The following is a 13,437-nucleotide window of genomic DNA, read 5'->3' on the forward strand; positions in this document are numbered from 1 at the left end:
ACTGGTTCACTCCCCAAATAGCTGCAATGGCCAGAGTTGAGCCAATCCAAAGCCAGGAGTCAGGAGCTTCTTCTGGGCATCCCACTAAGCATTCTGATGCACATTTATTTGTTGGGCTCCTTCTGATTGCAGCAATGGCCACCCAATTTGGCTGAGCTTAAGGAACAGGGGAATTTATTTTACAGCATCTTATGGCATCTTGTAAACCCAGAAGTATAAGGAATGTGCCCCTGGCTATGGCCCAGCTCTCCGCTGCTTAGATCGAGGGGGATGGGACATGGCGGCTCACAGCTCGGTTGAGCTCTGAGCTGGTCTGGCTGGTTCTGCCTTTTAGGGGAGAAGGCTGGGACAGTCTGCAGAAGCCAGTAGGGCAGAGTCACCTGTGGCTGCTACAATTCAAACAGAGTGGAGCAGGGAGGGAGGGCAGGCAGGAGTGGGTGTTGCTCATCACTTCGCACTGGAAACATGGGTACCACTAGTTCCCCATGGTCCTGCAAGTGGATTCAGTGTGTCCAAATGTGTCCAGGTGAGGTTGGCTAGAGGTGAAACATGAGAGCAGAAACAAAGTACAGGACAGGGACTGGCTGGCATCCGGATGCATTTCCTGTGTGTGGTGTTGTCTAGCACAGCCTGGCAGTGCCTCTCTGTCACCAGCAGGACTCTGCAGAGGGAGGCCCAAGGATGAGTGAGTTTCAGGAAGTACACTGAAAGCCATCAAACTGTTTTTCTGAGCCAGCAGAGCCATTAGTGTCTCAGCAGCCATGTCCCGGGATGGAGGTTAGAGCAGCTTGGATTTCACTGGCGATGCAGAAACGGACCGAAGGAAGGAGTGAGGCAGTCCATCGTCAGAGACAGCAACAATGAACTCGGTGGCTTGTGACAACAAGGGCCATAGCGGGCCTCCTCCAATAAACCAAACCTTGAGCGTTGCTGGACTTGACTGCTTCCATGAGAGAAGTCAGTGTTGTCCCTTAGGACCACATCTGGAGACAGCAGGCAACATGTGTGAAGACAACCTAATGGGGCGAGTGGCGGCACAACAGGCTAAGCCTGCACCTGCCATGCTGGCAACCCATAGAGGAACCTAGGTTTGAGTCCACACTGCTCTGCTTCTGCTCATGTGCCTGGATAAGCAGCACCTGTGTCCCAGCCAGCCATGCGGGAGACTCAGCTCGAGTTCCTGGTTCCTGACTTTGGTTTGGCTCAGCTCCAGCTGTGGCGGGCTTTTGCGAAATGAATCAGTGGATGGAAGATCTCCCTCTTGGTTGCTCTGCGTTTCAAACAAACAAATAAATCTTGGGAGAAAAAAAAGATAGTCACAGCACAACCTTGCTGTTCCCCATGGTAAACCACTTCGGATAAGCTTGGTAACTATGGAAAACTTGTATTGTTTTCCTTTGGTGTTCTGTTTTCCATTGTGTTCCTGTTAATTTTTTTACTGTGACCCAGTGAGCCATTTTTTTTCCCCAAAATCCTGATGCCCTTGCAAGTTCTTTTCTTCTCTTTCATAAGCCCTTTTGGTCTCCCAGCTCTTTTTCTCCAAGTTATAACTGGAATCCAGGAAGCTTGTTTGGGAAACCTCTCCCACTTAGAAGGAATCAAGTCCCCCCGTTGTCATGGAGACTGCCAGAGGCTCAGGAAATCATCTGAAGACTCGTTCTAGGTTCAGCTCACAGGCAGCTGGCCAGGACCAAGGGAAGGCACCTACAGCCGGGTCAGTCCAAAGATGCCGAGGCACAGACAAGAGGAAAGGGGCCACGGGACAACATCACCAATAACACAAGGATGGAAGGTCAGATGCAAAACGCAGAGGAAAACCCATGTCCTGATGAAAAAGGTGTTTCTGTTGAGTCATTTGGGCTTCACTGCCTTGTAAGTTAAGAGCTGTCGAGAACATGCCTGCGGCCCTGTGTAATAGCCTAGTGGCTAAATGCTCACCCTACGTCCGCCGGGATCCTGTATGTGTCCCAGCTGCTCCACTTCCCATCCAGCTCCCTGCCTGTGGCCTGGTTTCCCAAACAAGCAGTCAAGGACGGCCCAAAACCTTGGGACCCTGCACCCGTGTGGGAGACCTGGAAGAAGCTCCAGGCTCTTGGCTTTGGATCGGTTGAGCTCCGGTCATTGCGGCCATTTGGGGAGTGAACCAGCCGATGGAAGATCTTCCTCTCTCCTTCTCTCTGTAGATTTGCCTCTCCAATAAAAACAAATCTTGAAAAGAAAAGAAAATGCATAGACATTCCTTGGTATGGAGTGAGCTCTTGCCCTTGGTCCAAGCGAGCCATCCTGCTTGTGCTAATGTTCCATGTCACCAAGCTAAAGGCTATGTTGTTTACCGAAGCTCTGGGGCAATCAGAACAGAGATGATAGATCGCCAAATACCCCAGTTTTAGCTGGCACGATAAGGAAGTTTTCCCTGCTTCCACCTTTGCAAGAAAAGTAACTTTGGACAATCTGCTTTTGTTGTGCATCTGCCTTCTCAGCCATTTTCTGTCTGCACCCCAACCTCCTCTGGCCCCACTCCTGCAAACACGCCCCTCTTACAGGAGCCACAGCTCAATCCTAGAACTGAAAATAAAAGCCAGTTAAGATCTTTGAATTTGTTGCAATTATTTTTATCCTGGGACCGAATCCATAAAAATATACTCAAACACCACAAAGCAGGATGAGCTAGAAAGAAGGGCTGCTGAGCTAAGGGAATGGAGGATAAACCATTATCCTTACAGAATCGACAAGCTAAGGAGCAGCAGGACGCAACAGAATGCCAGGGACCTGACTCCATGGCCAGGGCCACTCGTCCTCCAGACGGCCCCCTTGCCCTGACCCAGAGGCACAGGGAAAGGTGCCAGAATTATAAGTTCCTGGATTTGAGTACAAAACCGAATATGGAACTCTGGGGGCTGGGGCTAAGCCTTCCGGGTGATGGCGATGGCTGCTGACCTATGAGAGTGTGTTCTTTTTGGTGGGCCGAAGACCTCAAGCCCCGCAGAGTGGATCAGTTCCAGATGCCCCGCCTCCCTGGGGAGTCTCATGGTCGTTCCTGCTCAAGGCCAGACCTGGCTCAGTCTTCCCCGCCCCACAGGCATGTATTACATGCGGAGCTGCAAAGCAGATGTTCACCAGTTCTGCACGACTTTGTCACAGACTAGCTGGCCCTGAGGCTCCGTAGCGTCCGGAGGCAGGAGGGCCAAGTACACGGGCGTCTCGGCTGCCTCCTCCACAGTCCTGCAGCCGTCGTCCCCAGCCGCGTCTGTCTGCATCCACCCCGGGCAGCACGCGTTCAGCAGGATCCTGTCGGCTTTCCGTTTCTCATCCAGGCGCCGGGCCAGGATTCTCGACAAGACCGTGACCCCCAGCTTGGACACCCCATAGGCAGAATCAGGCCAACCTTCCTTTTCGTGCACCTCGTTCCTCGTGTCCTCCACAAACTTCTTCATAAGGTCCACCAGGTCGCCCTCCGAGAGCGTCTCACATCGGAACTTCTCTCGCAGGTCTTCACTGCAGTCTTCCAGAGCTTTGGAACCCTGCAGGCTACTGATGTTCACCACTCTCCCTGAGACAAGAGCACAGAGAGGGACACACATCACCCAGATGCCACCGCCAGTGGGGACACCAGACGCAACCTCAAAGCAGCGTGGGTTTCATTGCTGGCAACTCTAGGAGGAATAACGTCTGTGCACCCGGGCATTGTAACATTTATTTGGACAAGATAAATGTTCTCCCAAGGGGAAGGAGGCACTGTCATCAGCAACGCGGGGCCCCTCTGCAATGACTTCCCATGGGGGAGTGTACTGAGGGTCTGCAGTAGGTCCACCAGCCGGGAGGAACCCCTTCTCAAACACCCCAAGCGCTAGTGAAGTGGCTTTCTGAGGGACAGTGCCCTCTTGTGGAAGATTAGAGTTCTGCATTCCCCTAGATTAATAATAAGTTAAGGCTGCCTCCCTGACTGCCAAATCCAAGGTCAGGCGGTACCTAAGGATGACCCTTGCCCGTCCCTGGGGGAACCTGGAGGAGGTCAATTCTCCAACTCGGGTTGATCTCATTATTCTTTTCAATGAGCATTGATATTAAGGCATTTGGTATTTGATCAATGAATTTATGAATTCAAATGTTGTTAATTATTTATAACTATCAGAAAGCACAGTTTTGCCCATATATGAGCTAAAACCACATCATAATTTCCCCAAAACCATTAAATATGTAATTGGAATTTTTATTTTCTCCAGCAAAACATGGCAGAGACCTTCCACCTGCTGGTTCACTCCCCAAATGGCCACAGTGGCCATGGCCAGGGGGCAGGAGCTCAGCTGGGTCTCCCACACATGCACAGGGACCCAAGGACTTGAACTGTCTTCTGCTGCCTTTCCAGACCATGAACAGAGATCTGGAGTGCAAGCAGAGCAGATGCGGGTCCATCGAGTGCCTGTGCAGGATGCCGGCGTTGGAGTCGCTGGCTTCACCCACTGCATCATGATGCCAGCCCAGGTAGGTTCTTTTCTTGCATGTTATTCTGTGCCCTCTCATTCTCTGTCTCAGTTGTGGGTCCTCATACACTTTCCACATCAAATACTTGAGTGCATTTTGGTAGCCAGGGCACTCGTCTGCATGGCCACAGTTCCAAATACACTGGAGACAGTGGCAGCTGTCCAACACTGGGTGCTAAAAACAATGTCCATATAAACCGTCTGTTTGTCTCAATACTGTTCCTTCAGATGTTTTTTGAAAGATTTATTCATATTTATTAGAAAGGCAGATTTTCAGAGAGAAGGAGATACAGACAAAAAGATCTTCTGTCCCCTGGTTCACTCCCCAAATATCCACAATGGCTGAAGCGGAGCCGATATGAAGCCAGGAGCCAGGAACTTCCTCCAGGTCTCCTTCATGGGTACAGTCTCAAGGCTTTGAACTATCCTCTACTGCTTTCCCGGGTCAGAAGCATGAAGCTGGATGGGAAGTGGGGCAGCCAAGCCACGAACCATTGTCCATATGGGATCCCGGGTGTGCAAAGCAAAGATTTAGCCGTTAGGCTATCATTCCAGGCACATCCCCTCTTTTTTTTTTAAATAGGAGAAGCAGAGTTACAGAGAGAGGAGAGAGAGAGAGAGAGGGAGAGAGGGAGAGATTTTCCATCCTCTGGGTCACTGCCCATATGGCCTCAATGGCCAGAGCTCAACTGAACCGAGCCCGGGAGCCAGGAGCTTCTTCCTGGTCTCCCACAATGGGTGCAGGGTCCCAAGGACTTAGGCCATTTTTGCTGCTTTCCCAGGACACAACAGGGAACTGGAAGGGAAGTGGAGGAGCTGGGGCTGCTGTCACTGCAGGTGGAGGCTGAAGTCGCAACACCACAGTGCCAGTCCTGGCGGTTTGTTTTAATCCAGGGTAGTGTGAGAAGCTGAATTGCACTTCAGTCCATTTAATCTACAGTAATTGACAATGGCCTTTTTTTTTTTTTTTTTTTTTTTGCAGGGGGTAGGTGGGAACTAAATCCTGATTTTGTGGCATTTCTTAACCATCTTGATTCTCAACTACTTGGCTGCTCCCAGAAATAGAACATAAAAGGGGAAGAGAAAAGGAGAAGGCACACAAGGAACAGAAACTACGTGCTGGAAATACTCCTCAAGGAAGGAGAGGGGCTCTGAGGCACACACCCTGGGAGAGCAGGCCAATCTTCCCTACAAGGGCTGCAGCCACGCCCGCCTGAGCTGAGCTCCAGGGCACTCCACGTGCCACAGCCGCAGGCTCATCCAGGAAAGCGTGGGCAAGAAGCTCCCCCTAGTGGCTCCCACGGTGCCAACCTACAAATATCTACTCCTGGTAAGCAGGACAGACCTTGCTGTGGGATTTTGAAGAATGGCTTTTAAATCCTTCTCAGTATGTGAGCAAGATGATTTCCCCACAAATCAAAAAGGCAATGGGGATCTCAGCTAAACACAAGGCTTACTGGAAAAGTCATGTGGATTCCGCATGTTGCAAAGGTGAGGTTTCTGTTGCGGGAAATCATGCCGAGAGCAGACTGAAGGGAGTCACCGGACTGTGCGGGGTTAGCCCCGGGCCTCCTGGTTTCTGTCATTGCTGTCTCACTAGTACAGATGCACTAACTGGTGGGGTGCTGAGGCTGGGGAACCTAGCTACTGTTGCCAGATCTCTTTGCACCCGCTTCTTTGGGCCCCACCTTTCCTAGCTGGGAAGGCTAAGGACACAGTTTTCTTCCACACCTGGCAGCTCTCAAACTCCAAGAATCTAAGGCTTAGTGGGAGAGGATGACCTCCTGCTACTTGGCAAAGGTATAACAACTGAGCACTAGGCAGCCCGAAGGAGAGTAAGGAAGGTTTCTGTTATCTGGAAAGAGCTCCAAATATAGACCATGAAAAAGTAAGGGGTCAGCCATTGTAGATGTAGATGTTACTTCTTGTGTAACACAACTCTAAAGCATGTGTGTTCATATCTGCTTAGAATTACACTTAAAAACTTCCTCTTGGCTGGGGCCTTCACCAACTCCAGGTATCTGCAGCGAAACTTCCTTTGGGCAGTACCTGCACCTCCACCTGCAGGTGTTTGACAGTCCCACCCCACTAGAGAGAGAGAGAGAGAGAGAGAGAGAGAGAGAGAGAGAGAGAGAGAGAGAGAGAGAGAGAGAGAGAGAGAGGTGCCTGTGGGGAAGCAGAGTCAGGCACAGCTTTCACCATATACCTGTGTAAATCCCATTTCCCCCTGTATCCACAAGCTGATATTGTTGTGTAGTGGTTAACCCACTGCTTGAAATTCAGGCATCCCCCATCAAAGTGCCAGTTCAAGTCCCAGCTGCTCCACTTCCCATCCAGCTCCCTGCTAATGTGCCTGGGACAGCAGCTGAGGACTGTCCAAGCGCTTGCCACTGTGTCACAGATCAGGATGGAATTTCTGGTTCCTGACTGTACACTGGACCAGTCCTGCCTGTTGTGGCCTTTCAATTACAATAATAAATAAATCTCTACTTTTCTGATATCTGGAGATAATTGATATTCAAACTGTTAAATTAAGAAAAGCACGTTTTTCTTAAGAACCACGAGTTCTTCCTTAAGACTCCTGGGGAATGTCTTGGGAAAAATAATAAGCTTGCCTGCATTCCCCCTCCCGCTCCGCTACCTCCGTCGCACCTCCTATTACCATGCCCCCCCGCATCCCCAGCACCTGGCACACCAGCTGGCATGCAGCAGGCATACTCTCTGCAGGAAATCACCACACCCCTGTCAGCATGGCTAACGTCCAAAAGGCAGAGTCACGGGTGCTGCTGAGGCTGTGGAGCAGGGAAACACTGACACAGTGTGGGTGTGGAGGCAGATCAGCGCAGCCACTGTGGAAAACAGCGTGGAGAGTTCTTGAAAGAATAATCTAGAAATAGACTTACCATATGACCAGTAACATCACAAGTGGCTATGGACCCGAAAGACACGGACATGTGGAACCACAGCAATGCCTGTACCCCTCGTTTTCAGCAGACTGTTCACAACAGCCAAAACATGGAGTCAACCAATGTGCTAGCATCAGGTGAGTGCTCAGCGACAAGGTGGTACCTGTACACTGTGGGACTTTATTCAGGTATAAGAGCAAAGCTCTACCACGTACAACAAAACGATGCAAATGGAGGACTTCATGTTGAGTGAAATAAGCCAGACCCAGAAGCACAAATATCAAATGTCTCCTCTTACATATAAGAGCTAATTTTTGTTAAGATTATTTTATTTTTATTACAAAGTCAGATATTCAGAGAGGATGAGAGACAGAGAAGAAGATCTTCCATCTGTTGTTTCACTCCCCAAGTGGCTATAGCAGCCAGAGCTGAGTGTATCTGAAGTCAGGAGCCAGGAGCCTCCTCCAGGTCTCCCACATGGGTGCAGGGTCTCAAGGCTTTGGGCCGTCCTCAACTGCTTTCCCAGGCCACAAGCAGGGAGCTGAATGGGAAGCAGAGCAACTGGGATATGAACAGGTGCCCATATGGGATCCCAGCAGTGCAAGGTGAGGACTTTAGCCACTAGGCTACTGTGCCAGGCCCTAAGAGCTAATATTAAAAATAAAAATTAAATCCCTTAGGGGCCTAAGCCTCCATGTGTGATACCAGTGTGCTAGATGGACATTGGTTCTTTTCTCAGCTGTTCCACTCCCTGCTAACGCGCCTGGGCAAGCAGCAGAGGATGGCCCAAGTGCTTGGGGTACCTGTATGCACGTGAGGGACCTGGAAGAAGCTCCTTAGTCCTGGTTTTGAATTGGCCCACCTCCAGCCACTGTAACTATTTGGGGAGTGGGCCAGCAGGTGGTAATTCTCTCTTCCTCTGACTCTCTTCTGTATAACTGACTTGTAAACAAATTGAAATAAATGTTTAAAAATAAATATTCACTGAGATTCACTGAGACTGGTTGGAGCTCACGGTGTTTGTGAACTTGAAACAACCTGTCGTTTGAGGGTTGGGTTCATGACATGACCTCTGAAAGCATGGAGAGGTGTTCCCACACGTCCAGCTGAAATGCTCAACGATGACACAGTTTTCTATTTTCTCAGCTGCAGACAGCACCCCAGGGTGACCCTGTCCGGGAGCCTGAGGCTCACTCTGAAATGCCACGTCACAGCCCGCTCACCCGGCTCACCATGAGGCTTCATTATCGGCAGCAATTCGGTGCAGACGCTTCTTGTGGCAAAGAAGTTCGTCTTCATTGTCAGCTCTGCTTGGATGTCAAAAGGCGTTGGGTCATCACCTTTCAGGCAGAGAAGCAGACATGGAAAACATCATTTAAACTTTTTCCAGAAGTCATAGGACATGGTGGAGCTTGTGGGTAAGCAATTCAAAGAAACATGGGTAACTGGGCCCAGCGGCGTGGTCTAGCGGCTAAAGTCCTTGCCTTGAAAGCCCCGGGATCCCATATGGGTGCCGGCTCTAATCCGGTGGAGACAGCCCAGCCTCTTCCTGGGGTCTGGTGCAGGACTTGCTGCTGCGCACCTGGCAGCCTCTGCGGTGTGCCGTGTGTGCTGAGCTTGTCCTGGCCAGCTCAGGGCCTGCGTGCTGACTCAGGCCTCCCTGGTAAGGCCTCTGAAGCTGTTAGTGAGCTGGGAAGGGGTGAAGAGGAGACCTGTGGCAGAGAGTCTGTGTGGGTGTGCCCCACCGAGGGGAGCAAGGGGCAAGGAGGCGGGCCCACCCAGCTCCTCACAGCCCACAGGCATGGGTAGGTGATCACAGGCCAGGGCTGTGTGGCCAGCTGAGGGGTGAGTGTCTCGGCTGTGGGTGTGATGTCAAGGGCTGGTGCCGGGCAGGGCTCTCACAGGTGGAGGCGTGGCCTGGGTGAGGATGCGGGCAGAGGCAGAGTCTGAAAGCGGCAGTGCTGGTAGAAGTTAGAGCCGTTCTCTGAGTTGTGTGTCAGGTACCCGGCGCACATCTCTTCAGGGCGCCTGCCAGCTTGCAGAGCTCAGATTCTGGGTGACCCACCCAGGAAAGCCAGTCCTTTCAGAGTGAAGGGCAGACGTGGTGGTTCTGGGGAAAGGCCTGGCACTTGGCTTTGAGGGGGCAGGTGCTGAGGAGGTGTTGTGCGCCTGGCTCCTTGGCCGCTCCCACCTTGGCTTTCTGTGCCTGAGCTCCCAGGTCAGCGCATTGGAGGAATTGAGCAGATGGTTGTGGGCTCTGGGCTTTGACACTTGGGCCTGGTTCTGTGGGTAGCGGGAGCAGCTCCACTTCCCATCCAGCTCCCTGCTTGTGGCCTGGGAAAGCAGTCGAGGATGGCCCAAAGCTTTGGGACCCTGCACCCACGTGGGAGACCTGGAAGAGGTTCCTGGTTCCTGGCATTGGATTGGCGCGCACAGGCCCGTTGCGGCTCACTTGGGGAGTGAATCATCGGATGGAAGATGTTCCTCTCTGTCTCTCCTCCTCTCTGTATATCCGGCTTTCCAATAACAATAAATCTTAAAAAAAAAAAAAAAAAGAAACATGGGTAACTGAGAAACTTTTTTTTTTGAGATTTACTTACTTATTTGAAAGGCAGATTTACAGAAAGAGTTGAGAGAGAGAGAGAGAGAGAGAGAGAGAGCGAGAGAGAGAATCTTCCATCCGCTGATTCATTCCCGAAATGGCCACAATGGCCAGAGCAGAGCCGATCCAAATCAGGAACCAACAGCTTATTCCAGGTCTCCTGTGTGAAGACGGGGTTCCAAAGCTTTGGGCCGTCCTCTACTACTTTCCCTTCCACAAGCAGGATGCTGGATGGGAAGTGGAGCAGCTAAGACATGAACTGGCACTGCAAAATGGAGGATTAGCCTGTTGAGCCACTGTGCTGGCCCTGAAGCAATTTTGAAGTCACTAAGTTGATGTTCCTCAGATGTGGGTGTGCCGCCGATTCATCTGCAGTGCCTGCTGGTACATATCTTTCTGGGCCTCACTTGCAGAGTTTCTGTGAGAAAAATCTGGGGTGGGGACGCCAGACTTTGAATTTTTCTCAAGTTCCCCATGGATGGGGAGCCACTGGTCTTTCAGCCACGCTTTGTGGACAGCTGGCTTGGACACCGCTTCTCAAACTGGCTGGAGCATGGGAGGTCTGAGAGCACTTCCCCAAGGTCAGGGAAGGCAGCGCGCTTGGAGCAGCAGTGAAGACAAGGCTTGGGATGCACCAGGCACACATCCTGCGTCACGGTGATGCCAAGGTTTGCGTCCTGGCTCAGCTCCTTGCTCATGCGCACTCTGGGGGTGGGCAGATGATGGAGCAAGTAGCTGGCCTCTGTCAGACACATGGGGGCGCCTGCATGGAGTTCCCAGCGCATGTCTTTGGTCCAGCTCAGCTCCAGCTGGTGTGGCCATGTGGGCAGTGAATCAATGCTTGAGAGATCTCTGTCCTTCTGACTTTAAGTAATTCTATGGGAAACTTTAAATAATTTTATGGAAAATGGAATGAAAAATAAGGTCATTTTGATGCAAGAAAAAAATTGTTTTTGAAATGCATGCCCAAGAGGGGGGCCTTCCAAAAAATTTCGTGGTCAATGTCTATTAGAAAAAAAGCTGCCTGGATTTCAATAATGCTTTGCACTAAAGCAAACTTTTTTGTTTTTGCATTTTCCCACGAACTTTTAAAAATACTTGGGATTCTGTTACAATGCCCATTTTGAAGCAGCAGGTTGCCGGCTGGAGTGTTGCTAATCAGCGTCCAGGAGCCCCACCTTTTGCGAATTCCAACTCACTCAAGTCCCTCCTGGGCGGGGCGGAGGTTGGGGGATAAACTTCCAGCTGACGCTGCTCTGGGGCTGTCGGCTCCGCCCCGAACCCCGCCTGGCCCCGCAGCAAATTCACTGGCTGGGTCACAGGTGTAGGCACAGGAGCCGCGCAGCTGTAGCCGGAGTACGCGCCCATGGCCAAGCGAGAGAGGCGTCCCTACATCATCATTGTCCCTCACCAGACTAGAGGTCACGCTGGTCTGTGCTGATGGCTTTGTGCCTGCCAGCACCAAGGCAGTTCAACAATTTCCTTATTGGTGTAATCATTTGAATCCCCCCTTTCTATAAGTTGCTTTTGAAAACCACCCTGTGCTATCAACAAAAGCTGCCTGGAGAAGCGGACCCAGGCTTTGCTTTCTCTTGGCACATCGCACCGTTGAAGTTTGAAAAGCGCCCGGGTGCACCCGAGAGCGCCCGATTTCTGCGCTTTATTTCCTGTCCAGGGGCAGCTGTCTCGTGGCTTCTATGAATGCGTCCTTGTTTTCAGCGAAAGTGAAAGCACCAAGGCAGACCCTTGGCGGAGATGGTTCTCGGACAGGACAGAAAACTGATGAGTTTAGCAGGGCGTGGGCCCCACACGGGAGGCCGCTTCTCTTGCCAGTAGCCGCGGCTGACAGTTCCGGGAGGGCCCAGGGCGGAGCACAGGCCCGCACAGGCCCGGGAGGACAGGCGGGCGGGCGGGGTGCCCCGCCAGGGCTCATCCGGAGCTCCGTCAACTCTGAAAAGCGAAAACCTGCCGGGGCGAGGCGGGAGCTGAACGCATCCTCCGGATGGGTCTCCTTCCCTGATCTCTCAAGCGGGAGAGTGGGGGTGGGGGGCTGAAGTTCTCTGTTCGGTACCCAAGGGGCGTCCCCCGTCCCTGGGACCCCACCTTTCACCGCAGCCCCATACATACTCTCGAAGGCGATGCCCGCGTTGTTGACCAGCACGTTGAGCCCTCCGTACTCCCGCCGCAGGAAGTCGCGCAGGGTGCGGATGCTCTGCAGGTCGGTGATGTCCAGTTTGTGGAAGCGCGGGCTCAGGCCCTCCGCCTGTAGCTGCTGCACGGCCGCCCGGCCCCGCGCCTCGTCCCTGGCCGTGAGCACCACGTCCCCGGAGAAGCGGCGGCACAGGTCGCGTGCGATAGCGAAGCCGACGCCCTTGTTGGCGCCGGTGACCAGTGCCACGCGACTGCAGGACGACATGGCTGGGCGCGCGGGACACCTTATGCCGAGAGTGGACCCGGCTGGCGACCCTCGAGGACGCGCTCTGCGGAGAGCCGGCTCCGGCTGATGGAAGCTGCCCTGAACCGAGAGCTGGGATCCAGCGTGCTGACTTGTAAAGAACAAGGCCCCCAGCCTGGGTCCCTCCCCTCCGAGGAGGGGCAATCAGCTCCCGTGGCTTTCGGAACGCCCCGGCCTCCCGGGCCCGCCCCTTCCACGCGCTCCGTCCTGGTGGATCCCTGCTTTGGCTTCTGCGATTGCCTGCGAGGGGAGCTTGTTCCCGAGCAAAAACCCGGACGGGACAGGGTCAGCAGGAGCCGCGATTCGCTACAGCTGGACTGAACTCCAAAGAGAATAACAAGCGGCGAATGCGAGTATGCCGAGGAATCGGTTAACTGCTCCTCTGCACGAACGCGGGGCCTTTTGCTTCATTAAGGGAGAACTCGGGAGACAGAAACAGCAAAGATGTCCCTTGAATGGCTGTAGGTGGCTCCGTGGCTCCCAGCATATCCCCACGTCGTGGGAATGTTTATTGTGGGCCACGCCCTTTATTGCCATTGTTGGCTTAATCCTAGTGTGGGTCCTATGTTTGCTGAAAAGGGTCCCCGTTTAGGGATGTCCAAGGCGGCCAGCAGCCACCAACAGCATGCAGGCGAGAGTGTGAGCAGGTGTGGCTACCCACTGAGAATACCATCCACCTGTCTCCGTGAGCTTGGGCAGGGACTGTGACTTTGGCTTTTGGCAAGCAGAGCTGCTTGCTTGGCTGGTGAATCCAGCTCTTAGTCAAGGCGTTATGATTATTTTCCATGGCTCAGCCACTGTGTCTTGCTTCAAGATCTGGGGAGCCAGCACAGTGACACATCGTGTCAAGACTCGGCCTGTAATGCTGGCATCTCCACTGGATGGTTCGAGTCTCCACCGCTCCACTTCCCATCCAACTCCCTGCTAATACGCCAGGGTTAGCAGCAGAGGATGGCCAAGTACTTGGGCTCTTGTACCCATGTGGAAGACCTA

The 13,437-nt window shown here is 52.7% G+C and overlaps 1 protein-coding gene across 2 annotated transcripts; it reads right to left on the bottom strand.

Moving 5' to 3' along the window:
- Positions 1–307: 307 nt before the first annotated feature.
- Positions 308–12,751, bottom strand: CBR3 (carbonyl reductase 3). 2 transcript variants are annotated; one of them, XM_058661655.1, is made up of 4 exons: positions 12,117–12,751; positions 8,620–8,727; positions 3,402–3,550; positions 308–1,270 (listed from the first exon to the last, which is right to left on the bottom strand). In XM_058661655.1, exons 1-4 carry the CDS (start codon positions 12,403–12,405, stop codon positions 1,085–1,087), a joined length of 732 nt encoding a protein of 243 aa, XP_058517638.1. In that variant the 5' UTR covers positions 12,406–12,751; the 3' UTR covers positions 308–1,084. The 2 variants fall into 2 exon arrangements, with proteins under 2 accessions (XP_058517638.1, XP_058517637.1); XM_058661654.1 differs by lacking the exon at positions 308–1,270 and having other exon boundaries at positions 2,762–3,550.
- Positions 12,752–13,437: the final 686 nt, after the last annotated feature.

The sequence above is a fragment of the Ochotona princeps genome, chromosome 3, assembly GCF_030435755.1.
Source record: "Ochotona princeps isolate mOchPri1 chromosome 3, mOchPri1.hap1, whole genome shotgun sequence".
Taxonomy (NCBI): Eukaryota; Metazoa; Chordata; class Mammalia; order Lagomorpha; family Ochotonidae; genus Ochotona; species Ochotona princeps.